This window comes from Euprymna scolopes, chromosome 20, assembly GCF_053919585.1.
Source record: "Euprymna scolopes isolate OS-2025 chromosome 20, ASM5391958v1, whole genome shotgun sequence".
NCBI classification, from domain to species: Eukaryota; Metazoa; Mollusca; class Cephalopoda; order Sepiida; family Sepiolidae; genus Euprymna; species Euprymna scolopes.
The window spans coordinates 111679635-111693684 of NC_136501.1; the positions used below are offsets into that span (position 1 = coordinate 111679635).

General features: G+C 35.0%; 1 protein-coding gene across 6 annotated transcripts in view; it reads right to left on the reverse strand.

Moving 5' to 3' along the window:
- The window catches only part of LOC145241561 (mitogen-activated protein kinase kinase kinase 7-like), a 621914-nt gene extending 611430 nt beyond the window's left edge, over nucleotides 1-10484 (reverse strand). For 3 of the 6 annotated variants that reach the window (XM_080104629.1, XM_080104632.1, XM_080104630.1), the window contains exons 1-2: nucleotides 9913-10322; nucleotides 3553-3732 (exon numbers count right to left, since the gene is read on the reverse strand). In XM_080104629.1, the coding sequence (XP_079960755.1) occupies nucleotides 3553-3732; nucleotides 9913-9978 (246 nt within the window). In that variant the 5' untranslated portion in view covers nucleotides 9979-10322. Of the gene's footprint in view, nucleotides 1-3552; nucleotides 3733-9912 lie in introns of all 6 variants that reach the window. The other 3 variants (XM_080104627.1, XM_080104631.1, XM_080104628.1) reach the window with 3 other exon arrangements.
- Nucleotides 10485-14050: the final 3566 nt, after the last annotated feature.

The following is a 14050-nucleotide window of genomic DNA, read 5'->3' on the forward strand; positions in this document are numbered from 1 at the left end:
CACATATTTGTCCTTTCCCGACATGGGTTGGATTTTAAAAAACTGTCTTTTTTCGCACGATCTATGACTTTTTCTTTTATCACATTTTTATTTCAATTATCCTGAAGATGTCCTCTGAGACAAGGACGAAACGTTGATTTTTTAATAATTTCATTCGGTTTTTTCTATTTTTTCTTTAAACATATATATATATATATATCCATCTGGCATCAATTGAAATGGATGGCTCTCGTCTTGGGGAGACTCCATGTTTTGACGAGCTTCTGGGTTTGACCTTTACTCCTGATCTGAAATGGAACACGTACATCAAATCTGTTGCCAGGAACGCTGGGAAAATGGTGGGATCCTTCTACCGCTCCAGAAGATATCTCACTACTGATGCAATTCTCTATCTGTCTAAAAGCCAAGTACGTCCAAGGATGGAGTACTGCTGCCACATCTGGGCAGGAGCTGCTAAAAACAGCCTATCCTGCCTTCACAGAGTATAAAATAGACTTCGTGGCTTAGTGGGGGATGCCCTTTTCTCTTCCCTGCAACCTCTCTCCCACAGAAGAGACTTTGCAAGCCTGTCTTTGTTTTATCATTATTTCCATGGTAGGTGCTCGTCTGAGCTCCAATCCCTCGTCCCCCCTCACCAATCTTTCACGAGAAACACCCATCTGACTGAAACTACTGTCAATAATTTTCCCCACTCTTTATCTGTGCCTGAATCCAAACATAGATTCCATGAGCAAAGCTTCTTTCTTAGAACTGCACGCCAGTGGAACTCTCTGCCGCTTGCCTGTTTCCCACCTGACTACAACTTGGACGTTTTCAAGTCCAACATAAACTCCTGACAAACCGTCCCCTTAAGTAAGACACTATCAAAACCCCCAATACTAATGATTACTACAATACTATCTCATTGATTACTGTACACGCAATAACCCTTATCCCTAAGTGGCCTTCGGGCCTTGATAAGTGGTGACCCAATGTAAAAGAAAAAAAAAATTATTAGCACTTTCTTGTATAGACTATTTCAATTTGTATTCATTCTTAATTCCTTTATCCAATTTGCTAATGACATTTTCTTATTTACCGCCAATACCTTAAAATATGTTATATGGTTGTTTAATCCACCTTTAAATCGACATTCTATGGCCCCAATGTATGTTCAGATGCAAAGTCATTCCTCTTCAATGTTTGGATTCGTAAGTAACCACCTTCATTAATCTCTTTGTTTTTACACTGCTAAAACTTATAGTTTTCACTAAGTTAGTCGTTATAGAAAAAGATAACTTAACATTATTTTGGTTAAGGATTTTTCCCAGATTAGTTCCTTTTGGAAAATGTTTGTCAATTTGAAAAAAAAATCCTTCAGCAACTTATTTTTATGTGTGCACTATAAGGTGGATTAAACCAAATGCAATTTCTATCTCTATTTTTCTTTATATTTCAGATATTATTTTGTGAGATTCTTATCTTCTCCAAAATTATTTTTAAAAATTAGATTTACTTATTGCTATAGGATATAATATGTTTTGTAACCTTCTCCTCAATTTATTATTAATACCCTTTATTTCACCTCTATATCCTGATCTAGCTAATGCTTCAGTATAATATTCTTTCTTGCTTTTATATGCATGTTCATTAGGAGATAATCCGGATATCCTTTTTGATATGCTAGGCTAATAGAAAGATCAAAGACTTTATTTTTGTTTTTTAAAAATTCTAATTTCAAAAATTTTTCTAATCATGGTCATGAGTCAGTTCACCCGAACACTGGCTGATCAGGCACAACGATTCAAAGCTGCTTCAGTTATGAGTGCAAGCCATTCAGGTTTTCAACAACAGACCTCACCAAGTGAGGGCCTAGAATCAGTTCAGCATCCTGCTTCACAGTCCTGAAACATTTGTTAAAGTCTAGTTGTTGTGTTGGGGAGTATGGAGTCACCCTTTAATTGCCATTGCTCCCAGGTCCACTCTGACCCAGAGTAGTAGTACTTATTAGGGTCCCAACTACGGGTTTAATAGAAACTGACTTGGAAAAAAAAATTTATATATTCTATCAAAAAATTTTTCTTCAAAATCACTGGATTCGCCATTAAATAACCTGAAAAGGGGTTGATATGCCGTAAAACAAAAACAACCAACCAACCACAGATGAAGACACCTGGGTGTTGCTGAAGGGCATAGCCAAACCAACAAAGGCATCTGCCAAGGAGAGATTTTTGGAGTGGATCTTGCAAACCATACCATTGGGAATAAACGGTTACTAGTGGATATAGAGGATTCAGCATAGGAAGTAATAGTTGAATATGTCAAGTTTGTGCAAATCACTTACTTGCATAGGTCAAGTATCGCAGCCATAATAGAGAATGCTGTCAAACATTTTTCAAGCACTATTGAAGCAAGTTTATGAAATGCAAAAATTCTCAGTGGTAGTTTAACTATTGAACTTCATAATTTTCCAGTTTAAAGACGATCATAGTATCATTACCTTTAAACTAAAATTAACAATAAATATTTGTTTGATCATCTACATCATAATTCAGGTCATAAAGGGTTGATATAAAAATTTGAAGAATTTAAGATTTAACGGTTGAAAAAACCAGACGAGTGCAAAATTGATTTTAATAAACATTTCTACAGGTCGGAACAATAAAATTGTCTCCATAAAAAAAGACGACATGATTCCATTTCCATTTGATAAAATCTGGTTATCTTTTTTTGTTGCCGATCATCAACTGGTTGGCCAGTTGTGTACAAATCCCAACAGCGATAGGAGGCTTCTATCGTGTCTGAAAGTGACACAATGTTCAACGAGTGAAACTGGAGATGCTCTCTACCGATCCAAGTTATGACAACCGGACTATTGCCAGCACCCTCAAAATGTATTACTGGATTACCACAAATAACAGGGACGTGCCGGAGGTGATGAAAACAAAGTTTCCGGCCATGGTTATGGTCTTTGGTGTGGTTTCGTCATGCCACCTCACATCTTTGAAGTCGGCTTGAAAGTCAACACGAAAGTGTACTTGGATGTGCTGAAGAGTGTGGTGATCCCTTGGTGCAACAGGTGGCCGCTGGCAGACTCTGGGTGTGGCAGCAGGACTCTGCGCCGACCTACAAGTCTAAAGAGACCCAGGCTTGTCTTCAGAAGGAGTACTATGATTTTATACCCTTCTCTCACTGCCCCTCTCCTCTCCCGACCCGCAAGACTACTTCGTTTGATCATACATCGAGAACATCACCAACATGACCTCTCACAACACCAAAGCCAGCCTGATCACGGCAATATGCCAAGAATTCACCAAACTTCTGCTGATGCTTGTGGAAAAGGCATGCCTCTTTTTTGGACCAGTATCAAGGCAGTGATTGAGACTGAAGGCAGCTACATTGAATAGATGTCAGCTCTCCTGCATAAACTAGTTACCTGAATTGATTTTTTTAATAAAAGTTTTAAAACAAAGTTTTTAATGTTTTTTTTCCTTAGGTTGACCACTTTCTCGTTCCATCCTGAACAATTGATTAAAATAAATTGGAAATTTTAAAAATACCGTCACAACTTACCGGATGTTCTGTGCACGCTCCATAAAGTCGGACAATATTTGCATGTGAAACTCTGGACAATTGTTTCAGTTCAGTAATGAAGGCTTTCTTTTCAGTTTCAGTCTCAATCAACTTTACAGCAACGCTATGCCCATGGTACATAGCACGGCGGACAACTCCAAAGGCACCTTTTCCGACAATCTGGAAGGGGAAAGAAAATTACATAAAAAATTTGCTTTGTCATCATCAAAATTGTATTTTGTTTTTCTTTGGCAGTGTCCAAGAAAAATAGTAAAAAAAAAAATGTGCTTCTAACTTTTGAAATGAGGATTTATAATTTGGATTCTTTGGACTACCGTTCTCATCTTGAGTGTTATTTTCACAACATTTCAGCCAATGTATCTTCCAACCTTCTACAAGTCTATCTTGTCTAACTAGGGAATCCTTTTGTCGAATTCAGGAATCTATAATATAAATCTCGGCACATTCTTTTTCTCCTTTGCGGTACAGGTTCGAACCTGCCTGCCTATTACCACTTTTTTTTTTTTTTCTCAACACACATTTCCAAACACCTGGGCAACACCGGGTCCCCAGGCTAGTCTACACTATATTTCGAATGGAACGCTTTATTTCCTTCACGAGAATAGCATGCTCTTGTTCTGTCAACTATGACCAGGTAGAAGTTTTAAGAAATTCAGAATTGCATTTTTCATATCATCCGCACTGATGAGTGAACCTTCAAACTCTAGAAGAGGGTCACAACTAAATTTGACCTAGTACTTTATCCATTATGCCATGATTCTCGATTTGTGAAAGTATAAGTTATTTCCTTTCTAAAATGGGCTCACTGGTGCTTTAGAAGTGAAATTATATGCTTTTTTGTGCCATCCGGTGGTTTTGAGATGAACTTCGGAGCAAAATACCAATTTTTTCATTTTAACCAAAAATTGAAATTTAAAAATTTTTTCTTATGAATCATTATTTGCACAAAATAGTATTGCTAAAATGTTTCAACCAATGTATTTTCCAACCTTCTACAGGTGTATCTTGTCGAACTAGGGAATCCTTTTACCAAATTCGGGAATCTATAATATAAATCTCACCTGTCTGTATAAATGTATGTATGTTTGCATATCTGCCTAAAACTTTCAACAGATTTTCACAAGATCGGTAGCATTTTTAAGCTCGACCCTTTGGACGACTAATATCAAAAAAATTGGCTAAAATCATTAATTCGTTCATCCTCAACTGGGCACTTTTTTTTTTTTTTTTTTTTTTTTTTTTTACAGGGAGGGGGGGCGCTTTTTTCACCAACATTTTCGAAAGTCATCCCCTCTTTTCTATTGACTGGCCTTAATTTAAAACTACGTTATTTCCAGTTTGGCGATGGATGCAACAGCAAAGAAATCACTTTTTTTTTTTCAGATTCTTTTTCTCCTTTGCGGTACGTGTTCGAGCCTGCCTGCTACCACTTTTTTTTTTTTTTTTTTTTTTTTTTTTTTCAATACACCTCCAGGCACCCAGGCTGGTCTATAATATAAATTTCACCTGTCTGTTTAAATGTATGTATGTATGTTTGTATGTCTGCCTAAAACTTTTGACAGAGGCGACGGATTTTCACAAGATCAGTATCGTTTTGAAGCTTGACCCTCTGGACGACAAATATAAAAAAATTGGCCAAAAACATTAATTCCTTCACCCTCAACTGGGCACTTTTCTACAGAGAGGGGTCGCTTTTTTCACTGATATTTTCGAAAGTCATCCCCTCTTTTCGATTGACTAGCTTTAATTTAAACATTCGCCACTTCTGGTTTGGCGATGGACGCAACAGCAAAGACGTCACTTTTTTTTTTATTTTCACGTTCTTTTCTTCCATCACTGTACGGATTTGAGCCTGCTTGCCTAGTACAGCTTTTTTTTTTTTTTTTTTTTTTTTTTTTTTTTTTTTTTTTTTTTTTTTGCTCAACACACACCTCCAAACACCCGGGCAACGCCGGGCACCCAGGCTAGTCTATAATATAAATCTCCCCTGTCTGTTTAAATGTACGTATGTAAGTTTTTATACTTGAGTAGCACACTAAGCATGTCCGGTGCCCTGGATGATGAGGTATCGTTACGCATCAGCAGGGCAAGTGATGCCTTTGGAAAGTTGGACAGGCGTTTGCGGAGCTGTCATGGGATCTCACTGCCAATAAAGATTCAAGATTTATGCCGCATGCGTTCTCTCTGCTCTTCTCTATGCCTGTGAAACTTGGACAACATACACGAAGCATTTGAGACGTCTCGAGCAGTTTCACCAGATGTGCCTACAGCAAATCTTAGGTGTGTGGTGGCAAATGTATGTCAGTGATGTGGAGGTGCTTGAACGGACCCAATGTCTAAGCATTGAAGCTCACATTATCAAACAGACAGATGGAGTGGACATGTGGTGAGGATGTTAGACAGTCAACTTCCCAAGCAACTCCTTTATGGCGAGCTCGCCGAGGGAAGACGTCTGGCTCAAAAGCCTAAAATGAGTTTGAGGTCCACCTTAAAAAAAATGTGAGATAGACGAAAGCAGAATGGTCCGCACAAAACGGAAGTAAATCCGTTGCAAAAAAATCACAGACTGAACTTAAAAAAAAATAATAAAAATAAAACATAAAATAAAATAAGAAACTATTTTAAATGCCTAAACATTTATTTGGGTGCTTATGCAGAGAAGGTACCGTGCTATTTTAATAGTATTTAAAAGTTTAAATTCTAGCTTAAAGGTATCTTATTTCTTAAATCGTTAGGTAAAAGTACAGAATAGTTACAAAACAGTAACACCCTCCCCGTGTTAAGAATGGCTTTCTAAATAACTATTATTTCAGCCAGCAGTCTGTATTCTGCATAAATACCCAATTTTCTTTTCGCGCGCTTCGATGAGTGCGATCGTTATAAAATTGCCATAATTAAATCCACCAGAATGCATTTCAATTACGAACCATGCTAAAATAACGTTATTTAGAAATCCATTCTTAACACGGGGAGGATTTTCTTTAGTTCCACCTCACAATTTAATAAATAAAAGATGTAAAAAATTTAAGTTAACTTGAACATCCTATCTAAATAAAAAAATTATTTTAAATAGTACGGACTGTAAACTGCCCAAGTACAGATTGTAAATAGTTGGTGGCAGGGTGAATTTCATTGTGGCCCCTTAAAATTTGAAAGGAATTTGACTGTATTTAGACTGTCGAATAGAAAGTCATTTTAACTTGCTTTAAAAGTCTTAGCTAATCCAAATTAAAAAGTCTTTGAAGAAAATAGAGTAAATTTTTACTTGATTTCCACCTTATGAGTTTCCTTTAAAATTAAGACTTAAATAATAGAAAGGGCAAATACATATTTTCTGGTAATAAAAATAAAGTTAGTTTCATTTTGTTTTAGGGTTTCCGATGCGATGTTTATGTTTGATGGGCGCGGACGATTTTTTAGCGGTGATTTGACCAGGGTATTCCGATATCTACATTTAACGGTTTTCAGGTAAACGAATATCGAATTTAAATTTTCCGCATATAAGTAGGTTTCCGGATATTAAGCAATGTAATTCCTTATGTTAAAAGTGGTGGCCATTGCTGTAACGCTCAAACTCGCGCATACTTTTGGCATTCTGAAGATTAAAACAATGTTACCTTAATAAAAATTAAGGTACTTCTGCAGTTTATGGACAGTACTATTTTTTTTTTTTTTTTTTTTTTTTTGTAAATTTTTACATTAGGTCCACCTCCAAAATTTTCTTTTAAATGGCGATTTTTCTAGGTTTTCGACTATGCTGAATACGAAAATCGCATTCAAATTTTGCAGAAATAAGTAGTTATCGAGATATAAAAAGTTATATTATGCATTGTATTCTTTATTTGGCCATCTTTTTTACACGCGTGCGCGCGCCATAAACAAATCGGGTTTGTATTACTGTACACAGATTCGAAAACGTTGTCAAACAAATATATGACAAATAAATGTTATCAAAGGCAAGAGAAGTTACTTTTCTACCAAACTGGATATATTTTTTGTGTTTTTATTCAATGTAACATTTATTCAGCGCGAAAACCATGCAGTGTTTACCGATGTATTGGAAAATTCAAAATGGCGGCCGACTCTCTCTTAAACACGGTAAGTTCGGGAAAAGGTGTTTTAAATAATAAACTAGACAAAATACTGTTAGAAATTCGCTCAATATATATTACCGTGACATAGGTTGACATATATTCGGTGTTTTTTAATAGTATTTTGTATAGTTTATTATTTATAACACCTTTTCCTGAACTTACCGTGTTTAAGAGAGAGTCGGCCGCCATTTTGAATTTTCCAATACATCGGTAAACACTGCATGTTTTTCGAGCTGAATAAATATGTTACATTGAATAAAAACACAAAAAATGTATCCAGTTTGGTAGAAAAGTAACTTATCTTGCCTTTGATAACATTTATTTGTTATATATTTGTTTTTTGACAACTTTTTCGAATCTATGTGTACAGTAATACAAACCCCAACTGTTTATATCTCGATAACTACTTATTTCTGCAAAATTTTAATGCGATTTTCGTATTCAGCATAGTCGAAAACATATCCAAGGTGTCATTTAAAAGGAAAGTGTGGAGGTGGACATAATCTTAAAAAAAAAAAAAATAAATAAAAACCTTTTTTTTTTTTTGGTATTATTATACAAACACCGTGACAGCGAATTAGTAAAATCTTTTACGTAGTATTCTGTTACGTTTCGGTGTGCTGAACACGAATCTGAAAACTGGGTTAGGGTTAGGGTTAGGGTACATTTTTTTCTACTAATTCGCTGTCACGGTATTTGTATAAATTTACCTTTTTTTTTTCATAGGATCTTCAAGTTAAATTCAATTTCTACAGTATCTGGTTTCTTAAATTATGTGAAAGTACAGAATAGTTAACGAACCCTCTCCGCGCTTAATGTTAATAACGAGTTTCTAAATGATAACGACATTATTTCAGCACAATCCGTATAAGTACCAAAGTTGGTCATAAGTTTTATAACAGTTTCGTTCAGTCAGTATTGTAAAAACTGGGGCTGTGACAAGACATCAGAATATTCTTTTCATTTTTTTGACTCAAGTATATATCCGACACAGTCAATCAACCGAGAACCATATCAGTCTATATAAAAACATAAGATATTAAAGGATATATACTCAAGAGTCAAAACAATGAAAAGAATATGCTGTTGTCACAGCCATAGTAATAAGCAAACGATACTGGGTACTTCTACAGAATAGGAACCGAACTGTTTTTTTTTTTTGTTTTTGTTTTTTTTTAACTCTAAACCAAGTTTTAGGTTTTAATTCGGCAAAAGTTAAGACTGGTTCGGTTAAAACTCTGTAGAAACATCTAATATTCTGACAATTTAATTTAACTTTTAAAATGCTGAAAGAAATTAAATCAAGGTGGAGGGGAAGGCTCATGTGAGTTTTTCTTTTTTTTTTTGTTGTTGTTTTTTTAATTAATATAAGAAATATTTTTAAGAAAAAACAAAACTTTTTCTTTTTTTTTTACGTACTGACAGCTAAATAAGAAAAATGTGGGTTTGTATTATTCGAAAAAGTTGTCAAAAACAAATATATAACAAATAAATGTTATCAAAAGCAAGATAAGTTACTTTTCTACCAAACTGGATATATTTTTCGTGTTTTTATTCAATGTAACATATTTATTCAGCTCGAAAAACATACAGTGTTTACCGATGTATTGGAAAATTCAAAATGGCGTCTCTTTAATACGGTAAGTTTGGGAAAAGGTGTTATAAATAAAAAAAACTATACAAAATACTATTAAAAACCCGCCGAATATATGTCAACCCATGTCACGGTAACATATATTAAGCAAGTTTTTAACAGTATTTTATCTGGGTTTTTATTTATAACACCTTTTCCCAAACTTACCGTGTTAAAGAGAGAATCAGACGCCATCTTGAATTTTCCAATACATCGGTAAACACTGTATGTTTTTCAAGCTGAATAAATATGTTAGATTGAATAAAAACACGAAAAATATATCCAGTTTGGTAGAAAAGTAACTTATCTTGCTTTTGAGAACATTTATTTGTTATATATTTGTTTTTTTGACAACTTTTTCGAATCTATGTGTACAGTAATACAAACCCAAAAATGTCAAAGATTTTCTGTTTTGTTTTGTTTTCACAACTTATCGGGCACCTTGTAATACAACAAACTATATGAACAAGAAACTTGACAACTAACGAAAAAAAATTGTTTTGGAGAGGGGGGGGTAATAAGTAAGTTTGAAATAGAAAGGAAATTATTTTAAAAAGATAAAACACTAAAAACACATATAAAAAATTTAAAAAAAAAAAAAAAAAGATGAACCTCTTCAAACTTCAGGTCATTAAAGTTGATTTTTTCAACGAATCCAATAGACTGTTCTTTATCCATGATGAATAAAATTAAAAAAAAAAAAAAAAACAACAAAAAAAAACGTGTTTTGTTTTGAAACGGACAAGGGTTGTTCCTCTCGCTTACATCGACGTTAAAAGTAATATCTACATATACATATATAAAACCTGTCACCCTGGGTGAATAATAGGAACTCCAGCAAAATGGTAGGTGACATTCGATAAAAAAAAAAAATAAATAAATAAATAAACGTTTAGTTCCTCTTTTTTAAGATGTCGTTAAAAAAAGTGCTCGTTTGTGAACTCCACAAACATCGCACTCTGACATTCTTTTTCTACCTCTTTTTAAAATCAGAATGGACTCGTTCCTCCTACCTTCTCTTTAAACTAATAAAAGGCCTCGCCTACTCACTCTCTCTATGCTATTACGCTTCACACTTTTTACCCTCTTAGGAAATCTATTCTCCTCACACTGGCACGCACTTCTGTTTTCTCTTAACCTAATGAAACCGTAGTGTGTTTGTTCTCCCCTCCAATTTTTATTTTATTCGTACCAACCAGTCTAGGAGATATCCGGCGATTCGGAAGATTAGGCGACCGTACCGGTGTTAGGTGAAACCTAGCCTCGATGTGAAAATGTTCCGATTACCAAACATGACTTCCTGTTATAGTTCAAAATAAATAAGCAAATTGATTTGTAAGAAAATATATGAAATTTTTGAACGCTTTTTTGTAAGATATTTCTTGTTACCTGTTTTTGCTTGTGAGAAATTCTCTCGCGTTGGTTTTGCCCTTGGCAGAACGAAAGAAAACCAGTCAGAAATTACAGCAGGCTCACTAGTACAGTACACCTTCAACGTAAATTTTATTAAAGTAAAAATTCAAACTCTAACCCTAACCCTAACCTCTACAATTTTACACAAATTTTAGAGGTATGCTAACCCTAACCCTAACACTAACCTCTAAAATTTTACACAAATTTTAGAGGTATGCTAACCCTAACCCTAACACTAACCCTAGCTTCTACAATTTGACACAAATGTTAGAAGTATGCTAACCCTAACCCTAACACTAAATTTTGACACAAATTTTAGAAGTATGCTAACCCTAGCCCTTACCCTAACCTCTAAAATTTGACACAAATTTTAGAGGTATACTAACCCTAACCCTAGCCTCTAAATTTTGACACAAATTTTAGAGGTATGCTAACCCTAGCCCTAGCCTCTAACATTTGACACAAATTTTAGAGGTATGCTAACCCTAGCCCTTATGGTGAGCTACGATGTTCACTCTTTCGCTGCCGGAAATTCAAGTGCCCCGAGACGTTTTCTGCGCAAGCGGCTAGAGGCGCCCTTTTTCTTTTTACTGAATTGCTCTGGAGGTTCAATGTTTTGATTTTTTTTTGACCAATCAGAGAGTTTTCCGGGCTGTCGGAAATTACGTGTCTGGGAGCCGGTGAAAATCTTTAAAAACCTCTGTATTTTCCAAAAAAGTGCAGTTAACAAAATTCAGAGATAGTGTTGGAAGATATATGTATCACTACCCTCTGCAGCTAAAAACTAACGCGACAACACTGTGAACGTAGCAGGCGAGTCGGCTGATAAAACAATGTGGGCGAACACACAGACACAGTAACTAACTTTTGTATTCCCCCTTCTACTATCGCATGCTCATTTTTAATTAATTTTATGTAAACAATTATTTTAAAACTTCCTTAATCTCAACTAATTCCCCCCTTTTGTTCACTCATAAATGAACTATTATTTTCATTGAAATATTTCCTAAAAAGTAATAAATCTTTTTTTATAAATTGAGAGTTAACTGTATTTGTTTTGTTGATATATTTTCTACGAAAGAACATCGTAAATTCGACTCTCTGTCTTGCTCTCTTTACTTCTTTTCCCCACAATAATAGTAAAATTAATTAATAAATAATAAACAAATGTAAGAAACATTGGAAAAGGCCAAAACTGGCGACCCACCGACGTGATTATTTTGAACACGCAAACATTTCTATAAAAAAAAAAAAAAAGGCTATCTTCTGATGCTTCAAGTAACCAATCTTTTGATGTGAATTTCAATGAAACTAAACAAAATGAAAACCCAAGAAATAATTTCACTACAAATTAACCATGGACCAACAAACAAACAAAAAAACTGCCTTCTAATACTTCAAATAACCAACTTTTGATGTGAATTTCAACAAAAGTAAATAAAAAACTCAAGAAACAATTTCACCAAGGTCGCGAAAAACTATGGAAATTCAACAAAAATAAAAAAAATTTTGTATGAAAACGATAAAACAAATCCTTCTGAATATAAAAATCTACTTTTCAAAAAAAAAAAAAAAAAAAAAAAAAAATTTTTAACATAAAAACCTATCTTCATAACAAAATTATAAAAGACAACATACAGCAAAAGTGTGAATAACAAAAGGGAAAACTAAAATGGCAGAAAACGAAGTCGACATGGCAGCAGAACAAGATAAACCAGTGCAGTCAATTGCGATGAAAACTCCGGCATTTATTGATTCAAATGTACTAGCTTGGTTTTCAATAATGGAAGCCCAGTTCAGTATTATGAACATTAAGCAACCAAGACAAAAATTTTATCATATTCTCGCGTCACTACCAACGGATATAGTTGGAAAATTACAAAACAGCATACTGGAATCAAAAGACATTGATAAGTTAAAAGATGCTGTGATTAATCAGTATGAAAAATCAAAGCCTGAAATGCTGGACAAACTAATGTCATCTTCAATCATGACAGGACGTCCTTCGATTTATTTGAACGAACTCATGTCGTTAGCAGGTAGAATTGGTGTTGGAGAAGACATTGTCCGACATAAGTTCATCCAAGCCCTACCTCATTCGATCAAACCCGTGGTAGCAGCACAAATTGATCTCGATCTGGAAAGACTTGGTAAAATGTCCGATGACCTGCTGTTATATTTTAATAGACAGGAAGCCACGCATATACAACAGATATCATGGAACCAAAACCATCGTAACCAGAGTGATGACGGATCTCAAAGAAAAAGTAATCCGTCACAAAAATCATATAATTGTCCAAATGGAGTTCGTCCTTTTAACAAGGATCAGAGACCCAAAATCTGCCGTTCACATCTATATTTTGCCGAACGTGCAAAATATTGCAAACCATGGTGTAAATGGCCAGACAAACGGAATGTGCAAATGCAACCCAGTTCTCGTCCTGCCTCCCCTGCTTTTAGTAAAACATCGGAAAACTAACCCGGCGAAGCGTGATAGCTTCCACATCTTCGCCGCTTCTTGAAGTAGCCGCACGGTTAGGAGCTATAAAATTGAATTTTGTTGTGGATACGGGAGCTGCAATATCTGTAATCCCAAGAAAATATATAAGCGGTATAGTTATATACCCAACAAACATCTCAATTGTGTCAGCTAATGGTCAGAACATTGAATGTTCCGGTCAAGCAGTATTAAACCTGGCACTTCATAACTTGAGGCGTGATTTCACTTGGACCTTTCTCATTGCAGAAACTACCAGACCTCTCCTAGGTTATGATTTTCTGAATCATTTTGGATTAATAGTTGATTGCACAAATAACAAATTGATTGATCAAACAACCAAAAGATATTCAAACGCACAGCCATCACCAATACTTATGAACATTGCTTTATGCTCGGATAACGTTGCCGACACAACAGTTCACACAATTTCGCAAAAATATCCCAACTTAATTTCTCCACATCGCGATTCCAATGCAACAAAACCTAAAGTGTTTCATAGAATTGAAACTGGCAGTAACCCTCCATCTTTCTCTAAAACGAGGCAGTTATCAGCCCAGAAATACAACATAGCAAAAGAGGAATTCAGGAAACTCCAGAATGCCGGAATTATATCCCCCTCTAAATCAGAGTGGAGTTCGGCCTTGCACATGGTGAATAAATCTGATGGGACTTATAGACCTGTAGGTGACTACAGGTTACTAAACACTATAACAAAACCAGATCGATACCAAGTGCCAAACATAAATTCCTTGTCATCAAAACTGCACGGTAAGAAAGTTTTTTCAAAAATTGATTTATCTTCTGCTTATCACCAAGTACCAGTCCATCCGGATGATG